Genomic DNA, 21,763 nt, shown 5'->3' with positions numbered 1-21,763 from the left:
TAACATGTGGAGGACAGAGGAGCCTCTGAAAGAAGAAGTTACAGGTCTGTGAGAGCCAGAAATCTTGCTTGATTGCCAGTGACCAAATACTTATTTTACTGAAATATCCAATGTGATTTCCTGGATTCTTTTTCCCCATACTGTCTCTCATGGTTGAAGTGTACCTGAGATGAAAATTACGGGCCCCTCTCACCTTTTCAAGTGGGAGAACTTGCATAATTGGCGGATGACTAAATACTTTCTCGTCCCACTGTAAAAACACTTTTAAACAAATCCAAAATAGTGAGACTTTCTATCTAAATTTACAGAGAGGGTTGTTTTTTTTCATTATTTGCATATCACTAGGTACAACATAAATAATGCTTTTATCTATTCCTCCTTATTATGTCCATTCTGTACTTTGTCCAGTCCACAGAATGTGTAAAAGACAGACAAAGAGTGTGGCATACTGTTATAGAAAGAATTTATTGTTTTTTTTTATCACATAACATAACTCTATACAGGACAACTCACAGCCAAGGCGATGTCAAAATATCTAAATGAGCAACTAAATTATTGATGGATCACAGTAATTATTTTCAAAGAATGTGTTGGAACACTGTAGATCTATGGTGAACACATTAAACAGAGTTCATTTCTGCCCTCCAGTTCTTTGCCGGCGGATCAAATCAGAGTAAAGTCCTCCTTTGCCCAGCAATTCAAGGTGTGTCCCAGCCTTAAAAGAAAATAGGAAGCTGTTAGGTTTCATAATGCAGGCAATGCATTGGCATGAAGGAATCCAATATACGTCTATATGTTCTTAGATATGGATTAAGTCTTCTTTTATCTACATGATCAATATCCCCGAGTAATATGTTGTCTTACCTCCACAATGCGGCCATTGCACATGACACAGATGAGGTCAGCCCCTTGAATGGTGCTCAACCGATGGGCAATTATGAGCACAGTGCGACCTCTTGTGGCCCTGTCAAGAGCTTCCTGCACAACACGCTCAGATTCAGCATCCAGGGCGCTGGTGGCTTCATCCAGCACCAGGATGCTGGGGTTCTTGATTAAGGCCCGGGCGATGGCAATTCGTTGTTTCTGGCCACCTGATAACGTCACACCACGTTCACCTGGATTTTTTGATACATTGGGCTTAAAAACGACAGAGTGGATGGAGTGTGTAAACAGAACAACTTGCACAGTGGAGGGCTGCAACATTGAATCAAATAGCTGTTTGAACTATATTGCTGTTTTTACACTCAGATTTAAGAACTCCAAACTTCTTAAATTCTGTACAATTTATAAGATCCTTCATTGTTAAAAATATCATAAAAGTCTTTATTAGACCACATACCAACTACGGTGTTGTAACCATCTGGAAAACCTGTAATGAAACCATGAGCATTGGCCTGCTGAGCTGCATTTATAACCTCAGTATCAGTGGCCTCAGGCTTCCCAAAGCGGATGTTCTCCATTATGGATGATCCAAACAAAACTGGTTCCTGAAAAGGGGACCAAAAGAGACAATGAGAGCAGCATACATACAAGTCAGGCAACATTTATCATTAATATCCATATTTTAAAAGACACTGATGTCAAAAATAATGAACGGTCTTAACCTGATTGATGAATCCAATAACTTGTCCCCTAAGCCAGGAGAGGTCAAGTGTGCGAATGTCAATTCCATCCAACATTATTACACCACTATTTGGGTCATAAAAGCGTTCCAGCAAGGATGCCACAGTGGACTTTCCTAAAATTAATAAAATCATCAGACTATTTCGTGAATAGTTTACATGTCTTATAGTAATCTCAAATTCATCAAGAAAGTACCTCCTCCAGATTCCCCAACAATGGCAACAGTTTTGCCAGGGGGCAGAGTTAAGGTGAACTTATTCAAGACCTGTTGTCCTGGTCTTGTGGGATAGCTATTTGGGAGAAGCAGGGGTGGTTAAATCACAAAATTGTGTTTTCATATTTCATTTCTTGATCTATTATCTAGGTATGAAATAGAATCTACTTTTGATTTAAATAAATGCCAAACCTGAAGGAAATGTCTGTAAAGTCAATCCTTCCTATCAGAGAGTGGTAAGGGATGCGTCCCCCTCCAGCAAGGAGGATAGTCGGTTTCACAGCGAGGTATTCAAACACTCTCGCCCCTGAGCTTATTCCTCTCACCATCTAAGAGAATGTTTTAGAAAAACAAGTACTGAAAATACAAATACTACATAAAAACAGAAAATACACTGATACTTTTGTTTTGAGTGTTTATCTAAAATGGTTTCTCTACATAATATTAACGTACCTGCCCAAACAGGATCGAGATACTGGCCAAAGACCTGGGCGGAAAAAAACAGATTCATGAGTAATACCTGATCATCAAGTGAATTTCTCGAAACATCTACCCCAAAGATGATGAATTGATAAGGCTATTTGTATCTTTTACCTCTGAACAGTCTGAGAGGCAACCAAGAATGACATCAGGTCTCCTGGGGACATTTCATTGCTTGAAATTAATGTCCCTCCAGCAAAAATAGTTCCTAAAACAATGCCTATATTGTGGACAGAAAGCTAAAAACATTAATATACCAAATATCCTGCTATAAGGTTGTTTTTTTTTCATTTTAAACATGTATTCGTTATCCCAGAGAAATTCACCCACAATTCAAGGCGATGTTTGACAGTCCTTGGAAAACTGCAATTCCACAGCCCAGATTTTCATTCATTTCGCATGATTTCTCAACTTCATAAGCGTATAACCTGTGAAAATGGTTAGGAGATTTAATAATGTTATATCACATGTTCAATATACTGTATACTGTGTCTCCAAGGGCATTATCAAACTTTTATTATTTGGTTTGAAAAAGTTAAAAAATACAATCTTACATTGCAACTACTTCATTTGCCTAAGAGTTAAACTGATCCTTTTTGCGGTTCATTTCGTGAGTGAAAGCAGTCATGCATAAATGGTGTGGACTTTGAGACACATATATAATATGGGGACCCATGTCTTTGTTTGGTGTCTGTCAGGTGATGCAACTTGGCCAACTTTTTTTAAACATTTCCATTGACAACTAAAAACCTATTGAAAATTATATTTTTAACCTTAAAATTACACTTGATTTGTTTTTCTTTTCAAAATCTATTAGAGCCACTACATCAAACCATCCCATTGCTGTTCAAATTATCCAGAGGAAAAACTAAGGCCCCTTAGTGCATATATTCTATGGCTCGCCCATGGTGGAAAGTGAAATTCAGAGATCCAGTTATTTTTGCATCATGCACTGCTGTACAGAGATCATGAAAATGAATGGATGCCCAGCTTTTCACACTAGAACAAGATTCTGTTATAGAGCCATTCATTTGGGCAAATAATAGACAGTGAAGTTAAAATGAACCTACAAGGAGAGGCAGACATGCTATTCTCAGTAATTTGATCAGAAACAGAAATTAAAACTTAACCTTAAAACCACATTAATTGCAAATATTGGATTAAACCTTGAGAAGTGAACCTGAAGTTAATGCTGCTGATGCTAATACCATGACAATAAAATAGAGATGAAGCCATGAAGTTTCTCAATAGTTTCTTGTCAATCAAACTGAAAATGCAATTGCACTCAAGTATGAAAATGCCCTTAGCATACTAAAACATAATCAAATTAATCTCTCACATACTGCAATTCCCGCTCCTCCATAGCAAAAGCTTTCACTGTCCTCACATTTCCAAGTGCCTCATCTGCTACTCCAGTTGCTTTTGCCACCTCAAAAAACAAAATTGATTCAAAACAATTTAAATATATACAAATTAGAAAAAATACAGTATTAGGACTGTCAGGCACGCTAGATAACATACTGAATATCAATAACTTTGATGGACTGTGTACTAATATATAAAACTGCAAGCACTGGTAATTTGCTATCTCTAATCACAAAATCACTATCACTAATCACTATTTGAAAATCTCATTTTGACATGACTTGACATGAAGTAGATATACTGATTTGTTCTGTTATTATGTCAACGTGACACTAAAGAATACAAAAAATGAGAGTGACGAAATTTTAAAATTTGAAGAGCAGTGAGCAGCAATAAATTGTGACTTGATGACAAGCGCTGTGTGCCTTCAACATCGATTAGAAGAAGAGCCTCTTTTCATTGACCCCAATTTCTGAGAAGTTTCGGTGTCACAGTGCATAAAGTGGACATTAAATGGTCCATTCAAATATTCAACTCACCTGCTCTTGAGCCAAACGTGAAAGTTTGCGAAGAAATGATCCAATGACAGCCCCCGTCCCCACTAAACAGGGAAGGACAATGACTGTCAATCCTGTTAGTTTAGGGGAGATGATGTACAGAGATACAAAACACCCAACTGTCTGTGTAATGCTCCGTAGACCCTAAAAGTATAGAAAAAGAGAAGATATTGTGAATCAATAGGAAATGCCAGGATGTAATCTTCAATATCATCACTGATCAAGTCTTCTACTTCTTTGATGCCATTCTACAACAGTTGAAACGTGCATGTGCTTATACCTGAGAGATGACCAATTTAAATGATGACTTAAATTCCTGAATATCAGCAGTTAAACGATTCACCAGCTGTCCAGTTTTATTTGCATCAAAGAAAGCCACATCTTGCCTGAGACAAACATGATAACAATCAAAAATTGCCAGGACAGCAAAAGTAGTTTTTTCACAAGTGGCCCTGTATTTTACAGATAACATGCAATGATCCACACCAACATTATTGAATATGCACCTCAGTAAAGATGCAAAAAGTGTTTTCCTCATGTCAGCAGCCACTCTTTCTCCAACCCTTGACAGCAGGATGATGTAGCCACTCGTCAACAAACCCTGTTCAAATCAGGTGATGAAAGATCAGCGAAACTTGCCATTTTCCTGTTGTTATGATACAAGGGGCATTTGCTGGAAATGTTCTTGACTTACTTGGATGCCATACAGTCCAAGCAGTTTAAAGGCAGGACCCTTTATCTCACTGACATAATTCCCGGTGTGTTCTCTCAGGTAGCGTGCCACAACGTTCACTAGGTTCCCAAGCATCAGGGGTATTTGAATATTCAAAATTGCTGCACCAAAAGCAAGCTGAGAACAGGAACATGTTCATAGAGTAGCATTATTTCCATCATTGTACACAAAAAATGTTATGTTTTAAAAACATTACAATTACACGAAAGTGACCTGAATTGGACTCACCACAACAGCACATGTCAGCGCAAAAAGCTGAGGTTTCACAAACTCCCAGAGAATGTGCCATTTGAATTCTGGCAAAAGATTTTGTGCCTCAGTGTCCACAATGGTGTTGTTATTCACATCTGCCTCACAGTAGGCGACATGGCAAAACAGTCGCCCAGAGTATACCAGTGCCGCTGGTGGCAGAATAAATTTCAGACCCACTCGTGAGGATTTGGATGATCGAGTCATGGACTGGCGGATAGCTTGTTGTGTGAGGCTCCAGATGCGTCTAACAGCATTCCCATGTCGCTGTGAGGAGCCAAATGTATTATATCCTGAAGATGTGTATAACCTGTATATTGAAAACATAATATTCATAAATCTACATATGCATCAACCTATATGATATGCAGTCTGAGTTATCCAAACAAACATTTATGGTACTATGATGAGATCACACTGTGGAATTAGGCCAAAAAATTAAGAATCTCATTTAATTGGCTTACTCTGACACATTATACTTAAGCAAAACATGGGAAAGTGTAGCAAAAACAGACAAAAAAAAAAAAACTTAGTGTAGAATGTTTATTACTTTGTCACTTTCACAAAAAGTAGCCATGAATTTGATTACACCTGTTGAGCCAGAGACAGCTCTGAAGAAATGATAACAGCTGTTAAATGACAATTTTACGTGTCTATTGTTAAATTGACAGGACTGTGGGAAATAGTATTAATTTTGAAAAGAAACAAACAAATAAGATTGTATGTACTTTTTTGGTCAACTGACTTGGCATTTACTCGTGTCAATAAACAACTATGTCTCAGAATTGTCATCTAACTACTTATCAATGTAAATACAACCAGCGATGACAACAACTCCTGTCCAGACTGTCAAAACGGGCCACACTTGTCAGGCTTTAACGAGAAAACGCTGCATGGTTTGAAGGGCAAATAACAGTCGCCTCTCTTCAGCTTAACTAGCTAAATCTCCAGTTGCATTACCCTACCGTGTATGCTTCCATAAAGCTGCTGTTTTATTGCATCGCAGGTTAAAGGGTACTGAACGCCCTGCTGCAGGAATGCTCGCTTTAAACAAGTGTAAAAGAAGCATGTTGATTTTTTTGTAATTACTGTTAATGGTATCTTGCTTATAAAAGCGGTCAAACCCTATAGTAATCCAAACAACCGGCAGACCGCCATATTCATGTAATGTTATGTGTCGTCTTCTTCTACTACTCTTTACTTTTAAGGCGTCTTCTTCGTTGTTTTGTAACGTCGGCAGATTATGTACAAAGACTGCTTTGCTGCCATCAGCTGGTGAAATGTAGCAAAGGCGATTTCTCAATCCTAACCTTGGGACGCTGAGGTCTGTCATTTGGTTGTTATGGCAACAAAGATGGTGAGAGCTTTACTATTTTCATTTTAGATTTTAAAGAAACATAAAACACAAACACCCCGCTATATGAAAGCATTATTGACACCTTCCCAACAAAGACTTACCCCTAAGGACAAGATCGCAGACAATGAGCCGTGTGGGTGAACTACCAGAGTTCCCACAATAAATAACCAGTTCTAAAGAGAATACTGAAATCCTGTCACTTACTCTTCCATTCGGAAAAGTTCAAACATGAGCAAGGTACAACTAAATCCGATGCACACAGGCAATATTGCTGTAACCTGGTACAACATATATTTCCTTGATTTTAATTGCCCCCTGTCTCTGTATAAATACATACATTTACAATGCATGACATTACAATGAATCATTTCATGCCAACCACCCCTGAATTGGCCAAAAAAATAAAAATATATATTTTTTTAAATCTTCTGACACACACATCACCTCCTTCAATGAAATAGCTTTTAGTAAAGTAAACGGCCGACTGTTACCCAGTTCTTCCTTTAATGCCCAAGTATAATAAGTGTAGTGGGGGAAGAAAAAAAGAAAATAATACTGCTGCTCTTACTATTTAAACATCACTTTAATCTCTCCTGGCTGAACCCCCTTTCCCATTATCTTTTTGATTCACTCCTTCTCCCCAATGAACTTGCTGTTTCTTCTAGCAGTCTTTGGTGTTTGTCCCTCCAAATGAAGCGCGATTTACTAAAAACAACCTTTGTTTTCTGGTGCGTAAGCAATTTAGTCATTTGCCCTGTTCTTGGCATTAGATATGGATGGACAGTGGAATTGCAGCAACACATTCATCTGGTTCTATGATAGCAATCATATTCAGTATTTACACCCATGTACAATAAGGGGCACCCAGATGTTTCTTGATGTTTTGTTTCCCCAATTCAAGAGTAGTTCAGTGTTGGAAAAATTGCACTTTCGTATGTGTTGCAGGATTGTGAAGCCTTCAGTAAAACCCTGGTCCGACTAAATGAATATAAGGATATGTAATTCTGAATAGAAGGTGGCAGTGGGTTATACATCACAAGTAGCTTCAGAAGTGAGATAAAGGGAGGCATTTCTATTCAGATGGTAGATCTTTGTAATCACCGTGCTAAGGCAAAAACAGTGCAGAAACAATATTCTTTAAAATGCAAGACAATTGGGAATGACGAACAGTTTTTTTTTTTATTTTACTTATCAATCCCTTGCAGGAAATTTCTCTCTGCATTTTACCCATCATTGGGGAAGCATGAACAGTTGTCACAGATGTCATAGTTGTGTAGAATCGGGTGGATGGAAGAGCCCAGTAAGTTTGTACAGTTCTGATGTGAGTTTTGGTTGCATGAAACGAATAAAATGTACACTGCAAACAAAACGAAAAACATTATGAGTGATTAACATTTAAAGTAAGAAAATTGTTGCCAATTTCATTCTTCTTCTGTCTTTCCATCTCCCCCTCTCTCCCTTTTTATCTTGATGTGTCCAACGATATCGAAGTGTGAACAAGATGAAGAAATAATAAAATACCAAGTCACCAATAATCAGAAATCTCCAAGTAAATTTACTGGTCAAATGAGGAAAAAATGCACTGAAAATCTGCTGGACTCATTTTGACCACATTTTGCAAGTAATTACCAAACAAAAATCAAGACATGGTTAAATGGGAAGAAAAATCACGTTTGACAGTTTCTTGGTGATTTTAGGATCAAGAAAGAGACCTTCTATCGTATTTAAATTGAGTGTACTGTAAAGAGGCCGCTAACAGCGTAACGATGTCTTACCCCGGACGCCCACAAGAGGGCTTCATTTCGGTGTTGTCATTTTACAAAGAAGCCCCCCCAGCCACAGGAGCCCGGCCTAGTGTTTAGCTTGTTTGGACGATTCGATAAATTCTTTCAAAGGATGCAATTGAGACTCAAATTAAGATGATTCACGCTGCTTTCTGATACAAAACCCGCAGAAGCCCCCCTCCTTTGGGTTCAACCGGGAAAACTACAATTTTCTAACGGATGTGACGCATGCCAAACCTTGTGACGCCAATGCTGTTATGTTGACATTATTTGTGCGAGACAAAAACAGTGGACACACGGGAATGGTGTACGCTGGGAAAGCAACTACCTTATATCTCAACAGATTAGAGGACACCGCAGAAGAAACGAAGACATAAACGTACGTTCGAAGCGACTGCTGGGAAAGACTTTGGGGTCTCAGGAAAGACGAAAGGAGGTCAAAACCCCCAGATGGACGGGCCAAGTCGGGAACAAAACAAACGGTGTCACCCTGACTACACTAGTGGCTGAATCATTCCCAGGCTAGTCAGTGTTAAGTCAGTAGGCGTTTGTAATTATCTTTCCCAGTGTCAACGTTGTATGACATTATTTATCTACTAACCGAGTGTGTATTTGCTTCATTTTACCAGATGCCATGCTGGTATAGGGTTACACAATATCCCTTTTTGAAAAACAAGTTGGCAAACTCATGTTAGCTGTAGCTAACGTCACCCCTTTTTAAACGGCTGCTGCGCTAACGTTAGCTACAGAATGTAGCCAGGGTTGTTGTGAGTTTGCGTCAGTTTCGTCCAGTGTTTCGTTCAAGTAGCTCGACTGTGGGTAGTGACATTGAGAATGTGAATCATAATGGCCAACTTTGAAGCTTATCAGGAGTATCAGAGAATTGAGGACTTTGAGGAGGACTCCCCACCAGGAGAGGAGGATTTGCTGGTGCATGTGCCCGAAGGCCTGAAAGGTAAACGAGAGACTTGCGATGAATTTGTAAGAAAACATTTAAATTGGTTCATATTACTATTGCAGCATTGTGACATGTATGTACCAGATAGTAGTAGTACTCTTAAACATTAAATGAAGTTGTTCAAAATGTGCACAGTTTTTGTCACCTCATGCTCTCCCTCAAACCTACTTACAGACTCCTGGCATCACATTAAGAACCTGGATAATTTCTTCACAAGAATATCCTTTCTGGGTGATTCCCGATGCTTTGCCATCACTGAATTAGTCTAAGTGCTCCTCATTTGTTGTCAAGTCAATGAAGACATTTTCTGTTGCTGTTCAATCATGTTGTGACACTTGCTTGTGTTCAATTGGAGCACAATCAGTGATTGTCCCTATTTCATGTTTTCCTTAACCATTGTATCCACATATATCATTTTCACCAAAAGAATGGCTTTGCTTGCATGATGCTTTCAGAGTTCTTCGAACTTGTGTAAGTATTAAAATTAGATATCTGCCATAATAGAATAACAGATGGTCCATTTATTTATTCACTATCATTTAATTGTGCTCTGAAGTACAAATAGGTAGATTAAGGAATGGTATTCATTACAGTCATAATGACTTTTCTGGACCCTTGCACAATACAGCAGTAAGCCAGTGAAAGCTAATTTTGAAACACGGGCCTAGATTTGTTCACTCCACTGGTTGCTTGATTTTTAGAAAGACTCATTTTTGCTTCTGGTATTTTTTCCTCATTTTTTTAGACAGTTAAAACAACCTCAGGGTTCAGTTAGATAATTTCAACAATGTTTGGTGTGGAAATTGGAGTACTGGAAATATGTTCCCCTCACCAAAGTGTTTTCGTCATATATCTTAGCATTTGTGCTATTTTTGTTTTACCCCTTCTGTTTAGTCATATCAACTGCCACACCAGCATGACATTGCACCAAGTTTTTATTTTCCATTCCCTGTAGAACCAAAATAGGTTCATGCTGCCACTGTGCAAGTAAGCAATGTCTATAATTAGATTATGTTCTGATGTTTGTGTCTATCTGACAAGTGTGCATTGACACAGTGCCCCTTAATGCCCCTCAACATTAGTGGGAAAATCCTGTCCTTATGAAAGCCCAAAACAAATAAATGATATGTAAAGCATGTTATAAGTGGAGAAAAGCTGATCTTGCTAAACAAAGAAACAACATCATACTTTGTTAATGATTTGCCTGGGAAATACTGATTTCAATATTTTTGAAAAAATAAATGTAATAATGATAAATGGGTAATGATTGTTTTTGTCAACTTCTTCAATTAGATCCTTTAAATGTATTTATTGCCAAATTACTTTACTCACTAGATAATCAACATGGCTCTGCTCCCTGACAAACAACTACCTTGATGCTACCTCTGCATATAATATCATCATCAATGGATGCTGATAGCCAAACTAGATTGAGATTATCCCTATTAGTATTCTATCAACATATTTACTGTATACTCTTTGGTTGGCAAATTGCGATGTTATTATTATTTGAGCTTTCACTGTGTTTTTTTTAATTCGCATTCCTCTCAATCTCACTTTTTGTCATTTATTTAATTTATTTTTATCTCATCCAAACAGTCAGTTGTTGTTTGTTGTCACGTTCACAACGTTCCTTGTCAACTGTGTGGAATATGATGTCCTGTTTGCCAATCGAGCTGTTAATCATACTGGGCCAGGCCACAGTCCCTTGGACAAAAGCAAGGTCACTATCCCAGACGCCCTCCTGCCGAGGCAGGAATGCACTGAGAGGTAAGCATGTTTAATATAATTTTATGGAAAACTTAAGGGTATGGAAACCCTTTCTTTTCCTTAAAAAGACTCAAGTTTTCAAAGGGGGTAACTAGAAATGATAGAGTGATGTGGGCTTGATAAAGCACTTTGTTCTTAAGCAGACATGACATGGCTTTGGATATTATTAGAATCTTTCTGAAGAGGCTCCTTTTCGAGGTATTTCATTTGTCTGGGATAATTTCGCTGTCATCAGACTTAAAGATATAGTTTCTTGGAAGAGGGTGTTAAATAATTTCACACTCCAAGATGCTGTCACAGTAGTGGCCTATTTCGCCATGCCTCTATCTTAATCCTAAAAATGTATGATGAAAGCTAATTAATTTGTCTTTTTATCACATACTTTAAGATCACGGGTCCTAAATGACAGTTAGCAACTTTGTTCTAAAAAAATATAAGACAAACATATAAAAATAAGACAACTCTATCAGTCTATCATATTTTGTGTAATGTTCAAAGGCTATTTCATGGCAGTTTCAGTGGCAGCTCAACTTCAATCCACATTATTTTTAAAATCATTCAACCTAGAAGCAACAACATAGTCTGTTTGTTTCAACTTGAGACTGGCCTTCAGGTTACTACATTCTTAGAACTGATGATTACTTGGTGGAAGGTATTTGTGGACTGTTTTCAGACTTGCTGAAGAAACTCAGCACTGTAACTGATCTCCTGCGTGGTATAAGTGGCCAGCTGTGAGACAGACACCTCAGCTACGCTAGCAAGCTGACAACCTCTTTACACTTCACTTGTAAGATCTATGGAGCAGGCACTGCTCAAATCAACTGAATTTTTCATATTTTCTTTCATAGCAGCCAAGTCACTGCTTCTTTTTTTCATCAAAGACTACTGGGCCGGACACTGGCTGTGGCACAGTATTCATTGCTATCAAAGCTGCGGACAGAAAGCTGCTTGTCGTGCACCTCTGTGATCATCATGTCCCACATGCTTGAGCCTCACTGCCATTATAGACACCCTCATCTCATAGATTCCATTTTAAATCCAAATTGTTGTCTCATGATATGTCCTTGATTTAGTATTAGAAAGCCACCATATACATGAAATAAGACACCAAAAAGCTCTGATTTTGACTATTGTATGTTTAAGTATATATTCCAAGAGAACTTTGTGTTCTGAGTTGTAATAGCACACATAGAAAGGCTTTGTTAAATGCAGAGGGAGGTACGCAAGATGAATTACCTAGCTCTATTGCCTGTAATCAAGGACTTCATTATCAATTTGGTGGGTTACAGCATTTACCAAGAAGGATTTTTCACATGTGTTTTTCATCAGGAAAGGTGTACAAGACAGTGGTGAGACCAGCGATGCTGTATGGCCTAGAAACTGTTACAATGACGAAAAGACAGGAAGCAGAGCTAGAGGTCGCAGAGATGAAGATGCTAAGGTTCTGTTTTGGAGTGACCATGATGGGTAGAATCAGGAATGAGTCTATCAGAGGGACGGCACATGTTAGATGTTTTGGAGAGAAGGTCAGAGAAGCAAGACTGAGATGGTTCGGTCATGTACAGAGGAGAGATAGTGAATATATTGGTAGAGGGATGCTGGAATTGGAGCTACCAGGCAGGAGGTCTGGAGGAAGACCAAAGAGAAGATTTATGGATGTAGTGAGAGAGGATATGAAGTTAGTTGGTGTTAGAGAGGAGGATACAGAGAACAGTGTTAGATGGAAAAGGTTGATTTGCTGTGGCGACCCCTGAAGGGAAAAGCCGAAAGGAAAAGAGGGAGTTTATCATCGTTATATTTCAGTGTCAAAACAACAGCAAAGGTGTTGCATTTTTGGATATTGAGATACATGAAAAAATCCCTTCAGACTGTTGATTTTCAATGCTGCTTTACACTTTTATCACTTTATTAGCTAATCTTCACAATTTGTTATCACATCGTTCCTCTTAATTCTGTCTCCCTTTTATCATTTAGGATTCAACAAAACGCTTGGATCATATTTCTCCTCATTATGGCAGCCATCTTTTGGATCTATCGACTTGTTAAAGTTTTTTGCAATGTTCTTAGCTACTGGGAGATAAGACAATTCTACATTAAAGCACTGAAGATTAGAATGGTAAGTACCCCACCTGGTCAAACATCAGTTGTTGTTTCGTCTTCTTGTCATTGGAAAGACAGCAAAGGAAATGGTAAAATGCCCATATTAACAATTAGTTATTTAACTGGAGTCGGGTGTTAGACATTTCTTAATTTCTTCTTTATTGTTGCTCTTCTTTCCCAGGATGAACTATGCAACTTCACCTGGCAGGAAGTACAAGATCGGCTTATCAGCCTGCAGCGAGAACAACAAATGTGCATACACAAGAAAGAGCTGACAGAACTTGACATCTATCACCGCATCCTACGATTCAAAAACTACATGGTGGCCATGATAAACAAATCACTACTACCAGTGCAGCTGCAGCTTCCCCTGCTGGGGAACGTGGTTTTTCTCACCCAGGGCCTGAAATACAATTTTGAGCTCATTCTATTTTGGGGTCCAGGCTCTCTTTTTCAAAACAAGTGGAATTTGCACCCAAAGTACAAGAGGAATGGAAATCGCTTAGAGCTCGCTCAGCAGCTAAGCAGAGTCATTCTCCTCATGGGTGTGGCCAATTTGCTGCTATGCCCCTTCATCTTGGTGTGGCAGGTGTTGTATGCATTCTTCAGCTACACAGAGGTGATCCGCAGAGAACCTGGCAGCCTGGGGGCAAGACGATGGTCCCTCTATGGTCGACTATACTTGCGTCACTTCAATGAGCTAGACCACGAGCTCCACGGACGCTTAGGCCGTGCCTACAAACCCACTTCCAAATACATGAACTCCTTTACGTCACCTGTCCTGACTGTGCTTGCTAAAAACATTGCCTTCTTCTCTGGCTCAGTGTTAGCCGTGTTAATTGCATTGACCGTCTATGATGAAGATGTCCTGACAGTACAGCACATCCTGACTGCTATTACTGTGCTGGGGGTGGTAATTACTATTTCTAGGTGAGTTTTTAGAGGGCATTCTTATCCTGTTTGTACAATTTTCAAGGCATATTTTAAGAAAGAAAGAAATTTGTGGTGTTTTTTTATTTTTCCCACACCAGGTCCTTCATTCCAGATGAGCATATGGTCTGGTGTCCAGAACAGCTACTGCAGTGCATGCTGGCACATATCCACTACATGCCAGATCATTGGCGGGGCAGTGCTAACAAAGTTGAGACTCGGGATGAGGTGGCACAGCTGTTCCAGTACAAAGCGGTAAAGATGGCACCTTTTTCACCTTTACAAGCACATAATTGTTCCAGGTAAAATTATGGAAGGACAGTGAACTTGGTTGTAGGTACTCAGGCAGCAAATATCACAGAACACTAAAGCAGATAATCAAATCTATGTTGTAAACATTCCTGGACCAAGAATGATTGTGGCTTAATGTTCATACCATTTTAGACAAATAATCTCTGATCATTTTTTTAAACATTATAAACACTAATGGACCAAAACAGAAGTACACAGTGTTTTATTAAAGACTTATTACAACACTCTGGTTATGCACCACAACTAATTTTTGTGTATCAACCTAAAAGTAAAAGTTAATGAAATAAGTCACTGTCAGAGTATTTTTGACTACATAGGACTTTCACTTAGGATATGTTTTTTTTTTCTTCTGTTCCAACCAGGTGTTCATCTTAGAGGAGCTACTCAGTCCGATTGTCACACCCTTTATTCTCATCTTCCTCTTGAGGAACAAATCCCTTGAGATCATTGACTTCTTTAGAAACTTTACAGTGGAGGTGGTTGGAGTTGGAGACATCTGCTCCTTTGCACAGATGGACATCAGGCGTCATGGAAACCCAACCGTAGGGATTGCTTTTCTTAGGATTAATCTGATCAGTATATCTGCATGAACCAAAGCTCCAGTAAACTTTCAATTTTCCAATCATGGAAATGTATCTTCTTCTAATTTTGCAGTGGATGTCAGAGGGCCAGACAGAGGCCTCCATATACCAGCAGGCTGAGAATGGCAAGACAGAGTTATCGCTTATGCATTTCACCATTAAAAACCCTCGCTGGCAACCACCACAGGACAGCTCAGTGTTCATCAGTCATCTAAAGGAGAAGGTCCAGCATGATGCACTGGTTGGTCCTTCCACACAGCTGCTGTTGTCTGAAGCTCCTCTTTGTACATCACTACATTCAAATGAGTCAGGCACAGGGGTAAGAAACTCTGATCTTACAATCAATAACATGGTACTTTTTAACACTAAACATGATTACATAAAACATTGTAATTACATTAACCAAGTTGCTTTGTTATGTGCTTTGGTTTGCATTATCAGCCTGACAACCTGTTGGCCAGTGTCCTTGCTCACCCCATTCTAACTGCATCTGGACTACAAGGGCGAGACCATCGCTTCATCCCACCAAGCACTGCTGCTTCTGCTGCTGCCAGTGTCCTGGCTTCTCTTTCTACCTCTCAGCAAGCACATGGGAGTCGTGGACGCCTCCTGCCCTCCTCAGTGCATCCTGAGAGTACAATGTACCGCAGTGATCGCACCATCATTGACAGGTCTCGATCAGACACTGCTTTTTTATGGTTGTTTTCATACATTCATTGAGCTGATTTTCTCTACATTGAAGGTAAAGATAAAATTTAAAAATCACCCGCTTTCTGAACACGTCTTTTCGTTTTTGTTGTTTTTTTTTTTTGTTGTTCTTTTAAAGTATGTCACACAGTGATTGTCGGATACGGAGTAATGCGCTCCACTTGGAGTTTGCCTCAGCAGAGATGAGTCTCCATGCCATTTACATGCACGAGGTAATTTTCCAAAAAATAAAACATTTGTTTCATGATGGTATAAAATATAAAAAACACTAAGTTGTCACTATGTGCTGTTAAAAAATCTTACTTGGATTTTCAGTTTAGCTGAAACTAAACAACACCTTGACCAGCATTTTTCTCTCCAGCTCCACCAGCAGACCGCCCACCCACAAAGATCTCCAGGGCAGTGGCAGAACCCAGTTCCACTGAGAGATTTACATGCAAATACTGGTAATTTGAGAAGAAATGTTTGCTTTGGTTGTCAGTGGAATGTGATGAACAAACCAAAGCTTTTTTATACCCTGTAGTCTGTACTCTATATCTAACTGCAATACCATCAGAATAGATTGGAATCTATTTTGCTTTAGTTTTTTTCATAATTGAAGTATGGAACAGAAAATGATATTCATCATAAGTCAAACATAAGGTACTAGACTCTGCTCGTTGACTTTTCAGTTGCACTGAACTTGGCAATTTAACTATTTATTTATTTAATTAATTTATTGGTTTTTTTTTCCCAAAAAGATTTACAAGCAGGTATCTATTATAAGGCGCTAATCTTGCTAATAAACTGGTGTTAATTTCTTTATAGGATAAAACTTCTTTATATCCTCCCTCTCACAAGGTTTCCAGGCCAACAATGAACTAGGCTCTACAATTTCTCTGACCACTCCAGTCCACCTTGGTGGCTGGCAAGAGGAAGAGGAAGAGGAGGAGGAAACCAATCAAGAGCTTAATCATGGATCTGCTCCAAAACAGGGCACTGGGAGTAACTGTTAATGTGCCTTATGACATAAGGTATTTGCTTGATTTTTTTCAACATGTACTTGAAAAATTACACCATAATCTATTCTATGTGGATGTTATAGTATGTACTGTGAAGAAGTTGTTTGCCTAAATCAGTGGTTCTTAACCTTGTTGGAGGTACTGAACCCCACCTGTTTTACATGTGCATTCACCGAACCCTTCTTTATTGGATCGAGGATTGTTTCGTTGATGGGTACAAAGAACAGGCAGAGTAGCCTTTTCATCGAATCTGGCTCCCTTCACCTTGAATTCAGCAAGCGCTATGTTCTTGTAGTTCCCATCTCCATGCAGCTGAAGGAAGCCTTCCCTTAGTTTTGCCAGTGCTGGACTAGAATTGCTCATCTTGTCATTCCAAATCATGCAGTTAGGACATCGATTGCAATCACGTTCCGTCATACATGTGAATCCGTATTGTATGTATTCTTCCGACCGCTTTCTTTATTTGCCCGACATAATTAGTATGAAGGGATTAAAATATTAAGAAAGAAATCACATGACGTACCATCACGACAGTCACAAGTTACTACAACTGAGCGCGCCAAAATCCCTGCAGCACGGATAGGCCAAGCTATGTTGCATGATCACCTGCAGCCAGTGATGTCATCACCAATGTGTGTCTTGACCTCCGCCAAACCCCTGAGACTGACTCACCGAACCCCTGGGGTTCGATCGAACCCAGGTTAAGAACCACTGGCCTAAATACAAGTTTACAGGCTACAGATTGGTGAATGAGGCCTCAGATGGACATCAAAATCAAAAGACGATATTAATATTAACAATATTAATATTAACTAGATAAGACCACTTTTCCTTAACATTTTAATTGTGGTCTAGGGAAAAGTCTTTTATATAACGCATAAAAAATAATATTGTCTCTTTAAGCATGGAAAATCAATATTAGATAAATCACAATTATAAGTTGAGTCTGTCACCAGCATGAAAGAATTTTTTTCATTCTTTAAAAATCTGTTCCTCCTAATTGTCTGATAATCATTTCTGGTAATTTTTCCTGTTTTTTGATTTATTACTGATAAAAAAAAAATCTTCCTAAATATAGTTAAGTATCCATTATTAAACTGCCAGGCTCTAGTGAGACTGATATTAAACTCCACAATCCAAACCTAATGTTGATCAAATGTTCTTCAACCAGAATATTTTGAAGCACAAAATAATATAATATAACAGGAAAATGTAAATAACAGGAATAAATTAATTTAGACCACAGAACAATTTGTTATAATAAAAGGATACAATTTGTTACCTGCCTGCCACTCTCCAAGTTGGATGTACTTGATTGCTCAAAAGGTTACATCTTTGTTTTTGTTCTCTTTCTCTCCTATAGTGTTTACATTTTTCTTTCTTCAATGAACATTGTGGCCTTAGATGATCTTCATGAAGAAATAAGCATGGACCTTTAAAACATCCTTCATGTTTGTTCTAAGAGGAACTCCTTGAATAACCACTGTTTCCACACTTTACCCTGTCACATTAGACAGTCTATGGCTTCAGGGAAACCATACTTTGTCCATCTGTCTTATCATGACTTTCTCATCAACTTGTACAAATAATGTATAACTTCACAGAGACATTATTGTGTTTTCGTAGGATCACTGTGTGATGCAAATGCGAAGTCTTTCAGTGGCTTTTTGCATTGCGCAATTTGAGTGCTTGCACATCACAAGGTTTTACAGTCTGTAAAATGTAGCTTCTTATAGAAATTGTGATAAAGGTTTCTGCATCACAACTTCCTGAACATTTCAAATAGTGCTACTTGACCCTTGTGATTTGTAAATACAGATGTATGTCTAACCCATCCATGAAAAATTGGAAAACATACAAAGTATTAGTATAGGCAGCAGATGTACAGTAGCCATACTTTATTCCACCAAGTGTCATAGCTTAATGGATTTTTAATTAATTACACACTTTTTGATGCTGCTCTTAATTTATCTTAAATGCATATAATGCTCAGTATTGATGTCTACAGCTGTTGCATCAAGATATAGGACTAAAGTAACCAAATACACCTACTATTACACTGCAGTGTAGTAGTATGCATTGCAATTCAATTGAGGTCTACTTTATGTCCGAAACTCATGTATTTAAATCTTAGTTTTCAATATTTCCGCAGTGGCAGTGAAAAAAGTAACTTCCTGGATCAGTACCTCTGCAGTGTAATACTCCTATGTAAATATCAATACATATTAGTTTTGTTGTAGTGAACAAATGCATCATTTATCAGAATTTTCATTTTAATAGCAGATGTTAGCAAAATCATGCCCCCTTACCCAGCATCATTAATTTCACAGAGAGGATTTCCTTTTTAGTTTTTAGAGCCAAACAGGGTGATATGCTTTTACAAATCTTCATTATGCACATAACTTTTTCTAGACTCACTCAAAAGTGGAAATGAATCATAAGGGCTGACTTCAGAGTGTGCACAGTGGAATATCTGATGACTTTATGACAGCCATTTTTCTCCTATTTTCCTTTTCCTTTCTATGGTCTTTCAAAGTAAGAGAAAAAGCTTTTCTACTGTCAGCATTTTTTTGTTGACTTATGATTTATTTATTTTCTCTTTCCTGTCATATTTAATTGATACGGTATTGTATTTATTTTAAAAGTTGATTTTTATAATTTGCTTTCCATTAAAGTTTGGAAAACCTTAATAATGAAATTGCTTGCACTCCAAGTTTAGAAGTATTCCATAAAAACAAAATTTGACGTTGAAACTATCCGGCCTGCTTTTTCAGGCCAAGAAACATATCTGCCTATCTGGATAACACTGCATAACATTGAATGGGAGTGATACATACACTAAATTGTACACTCAAAACATTCTATAAAAATATATGTTGTTCTGCACATAAATGATAATAATGAAATAGCTTTCACTACTAACAAAGGGATGGAGAATAACATACCTATCTTTCCTCTGATATTTGAATACACTTTCTCTGTATTTTTGTCTATAAGAGGACTGTGATTTCATTTCTGCATAATTATGCTAAAAGAAACTCAGAATTTGCACTGAGAAAAAAAAAACAAGTTTTAAAAAATGTGTATGTATACAGTACTTCAAGCAGTTACAGTTTAGAAAGGGCCAGTTTCAAAGGGACACCTCCTCAGTCTCCATCCTGAATGACCTCTTCTAATTGTTTGTACAGTATATAAGCCTCAGCACCTATGGCTTTGGTCAATGTCCATGTCAGAAGCAGTATGGCAAAATGGCTGTGCTTTTTTTTTGTCAAGTTAACTAAATTTACATGGGTCACTGTTGCAGTCACTGTTCATTCAGTTTGCATCTTACAAATGCAATGAGTTGATGTTGAGACACTCAAGCTCAACCTGGTGCACAAAGTTGATCTCTCATGATAATCTCTGCCATTGCAATTCACTGTTATTATATTGAGCAGTGCCTTAGTTTTAAGGATTTGTATTTAGGCTTTACCATGAGATTTACTTCCACGGAATAAACAGTAAATACTACCTGCAGTGTTATTCTTTTGGAAAGTAATTGTGTGAAATTGCAACTCTGACATTGGTTGTCCATTATGTTTGAAAGTAAATTTCTTAGCATAATGTGTACACTCTTGAAAATAGCAGAACCACAGGAGTATGTCACCCCTTTGTGATTACATCATGGTCTCATAGCCACTACACACCAGTCTAAGAATCACAGTGACTGGAACAAGGTGCTACGTTTTCATCTTGAAATATTAATCATGTTTTAAAAAATGTTTTGTTTATGTTGCATATGTTGGTCTGTTTTGTGTACAAATGAAGAAACACTAGCTGAAAAATGAAACATGCCAAAAGAACTTGTTTTCAGCACAGCTTTAGAATACTCATGTTGTTTTTCTGTGATTGATTAGAGATGCAAATAAATCATATTTTGAGTGTATTTAATCTTGTGTCACGTTATGTGTCATTCATTTGAAATAAAAGTAGAATTTTATGGTCTTTTCATGTAATTAGTTTTCATCGCTAGTGTCTGACGCGTTGAGGATGACCCTATAGTTCACCTTTTCTCTTGGAAAAGTAACAGTTGTAAGTCACTCACTCACATGATTTGAGAATCAATTAACTCCTGTCAACTACCATACTCAAACTTATTTTGCAACAGTGCAGATCAGATACACTCCTACAAGTCTGTTTGCAGTCTGAAGAAAACCAACCTTAAATAAATAAAAAAAAAAGTTGGTAAAAAGTTTGAAATCAGCGGAATTTTTGTTTAGAAAGGACTCCTTAATTTCCCCTTTATCATTTTGAAAGCTTTGCGTAGTTCTTTAGTGGTTCTACTCCCACTACTAATATGTAAAAAAAAAAAGGCTGTGTCCAAATAGTGTTAAAGAATTGTTGAAAAATGCTGGATTTTTTTTCCTACAAGAGAAAGGTGGGTTCATTTTAAATGTATTGTTTTAATTCTTGCAGTATAATTTTTTTTAATGCAAGTGAGTGGGGGATCTAATGGTCTCTCGGTGATGACTAGCAACCAAATATAATGACTTTATTAACATGTCCTGTTATCATTATTAAATGCTTTTACCATGGTTGTTAAATGTGTTCCATTCCTAGTTCACCAAGTCACTACTGCATCATGCAAAAGTAAAGCAACATGCAGAAATTCAGTTTCAGACTATTTTTGCTTTCATTAACACCTGTTTTATGCATTTACAAAAACATAAAATTATAAATCAAGTTTAAAATATTTCCTAAGAAATCAGACATTTTCTACCTTTCGAAGGATAATTAACTAAAATATATTCAGTGGGGAATAATGACTGAGGACATTAACCTCTTTTGATTGTTTTTTCCACAGGAAACAGCATTTCAATTATCCACTTCCCAGTTTCTGCAGAATGTCCCGTTTTCTATCACAAGGTGGCAGCAGTGAAACATGACTTAACAGGTTTGACAAGTTGACGATTTTCCTGTCTATATATACGTTTTATCACAACCTTGCCTGATACTATTTTTATTATTTCTGTTATTATTACTATAAATATTTCCAGAACTA

The 21,763-nt window shown here is 37.8% G+C and overlaps 2 protein-coding genes across 3 annotated transcripts; one reads left to right on the top strand and one right to left on the bottom strand.

The window, feature by feature from the left end:
- Positions 1-448: 448 nt before the first annotated feature.
- abcb8 (ATP-binding cassette, sub-family B (MDR/TAP), member 8) lies at positions 449-6,397 on the bottom strand. 2 transcript variants are annotated; one of them, XM_086172063.1, is made up of 16 exons: positions 6,187-6,397; positions 5,201-5,531; positions 4,934-5,089; positions 4,746-4,840; positions 4,520-4,625; positions 4,222-4,383; positions 3,661-3,746; positions 2,648-2,745; positions 2,432-2,537; positions 2,291-2,324; positions 2,030-2,166; positions 1,819-1,913; positions 1,605-1,738; positions 1,340-1,487; positions 865-1,115; positions 449-715 (listed from the first exon to the last, which is right to left on the bottom strand). In XM_086172063.1, exons 1-16 carry the CDS (start codon positions 6,288-6,290, stop codon positions 632-634), a joined length of 2,127 nt encoding a protein of 708 aa, XP_086028189.1. In that variant the 5' UTR covers positions 6,291-6,397; the 3' UTR covers positions 449-631. The 2 variants fall into 2 exon arrangements, with proteins under 2 accessions (XP_086028189.1, XP_086028190.1); XM_086172064.1 differs by lacking the exon at positions 449-715 and having other exon boundaries at positions 1,023-1,137.
- Positions 6,398-8,631: 2,234 nt separating this feature from the next.
- On the top strand, positions 8,632-20,652 carry atg9b (autophagy related 9B). Its single transcript, XM_086172166.1, has 14 exons — positions 8,632-9,317; positions 9,495-9,542; positions 9,731-9,791; positions 10,920-11,090; positions 13,065-13,206; positions 13,372-14,120; positions 14,222-14,375; positions 14,795-14,974; positions 15,087-15,332; positions 15,455-15,684; positions 15,840-15,933; positions 16,083-16,167; positions 16,562-16,734; positions 18,086-20,652. The coding sequence occupies exons 1-13, from the start codon at positions 9,209-9,211 to the stop codon at positions 16,714-16,716; spliced, it is 2,424 nt and encodes an 807-aa protein (XP_086028292.1). The 5' UTR covers positions 8,632-9,208; the 3' UTR covers positions 16,717-16,734; positions 18,086-20,652.
- The last annotated feature ends 1,111 nt before the right edge of the window (positions 20,653-21,763 follow it).

Source organism: Fistularia commersonii, chromosome 25, assembly GCF_037954325.1.
Source record: "Fistularia commersonii isolate RoL2024-O1a breed Wild chromosome 25, RoL_Fcom_v1.0, whole genome shotgun sequence".
Classification (NCBI taxonomy): domain Eukaryota; kingdom Metazoa; phylum Chordata; class Actinopteri; order Syngnathiformes; family Fistulariidae; genus Fistularia; species Fistularia commersonii.
Note: the sequence above shows the minus strand (reverse complement) of the source record. Positions and strands in the feature narration are given on the sequence as shown.

Bases quoted from the DNA above. Each gene is read 5' to 3' on its own strand.
- abcb8 (XM_086172063.1), bottom strand. From the start codon at position 6,290: ATGCTTCTTTTACACTTGTTTAAAGCGAGCATTCCTGCAGCAGGGCGT. The intron at 3,747-4,221 runs GTGAGTTGAATA...TTGTTTTTTGAG, and splicing joins CACGTTTGGCTCAAGAGCAG to GTGGCAAAAGCAACTGGAGT. The intron at 2,167-2,290 runs GTACGTTAATAT...ACATTCTCTTAG, and splicing joins TCTCGATCCTGTTTGGGCAG to ATGGTGAGAGGAATAAGCTC.
- atg9b (XM_086172166.1), top strand. From the start codon at position 9,209: ATGGCCAACTTTGAAGCTTATCAGGAGTATCAGAGAATTGAGGACTTT. The intron at 9,792-10,919 runs GTAAGTATTAAA...TCATCCAAACAG, and splicing joins TCAGAGTTCTTCGAACTTGT to TCAGTTGTTGTTTGTTGTCA. The intron at 14,121-14,221 runs GTGAGTTTTTAG...TTCCCACACCAG, and splicing joins GTGGTAATTACTATTTCTAG to GTCCTTCATTCCAGATGAGC.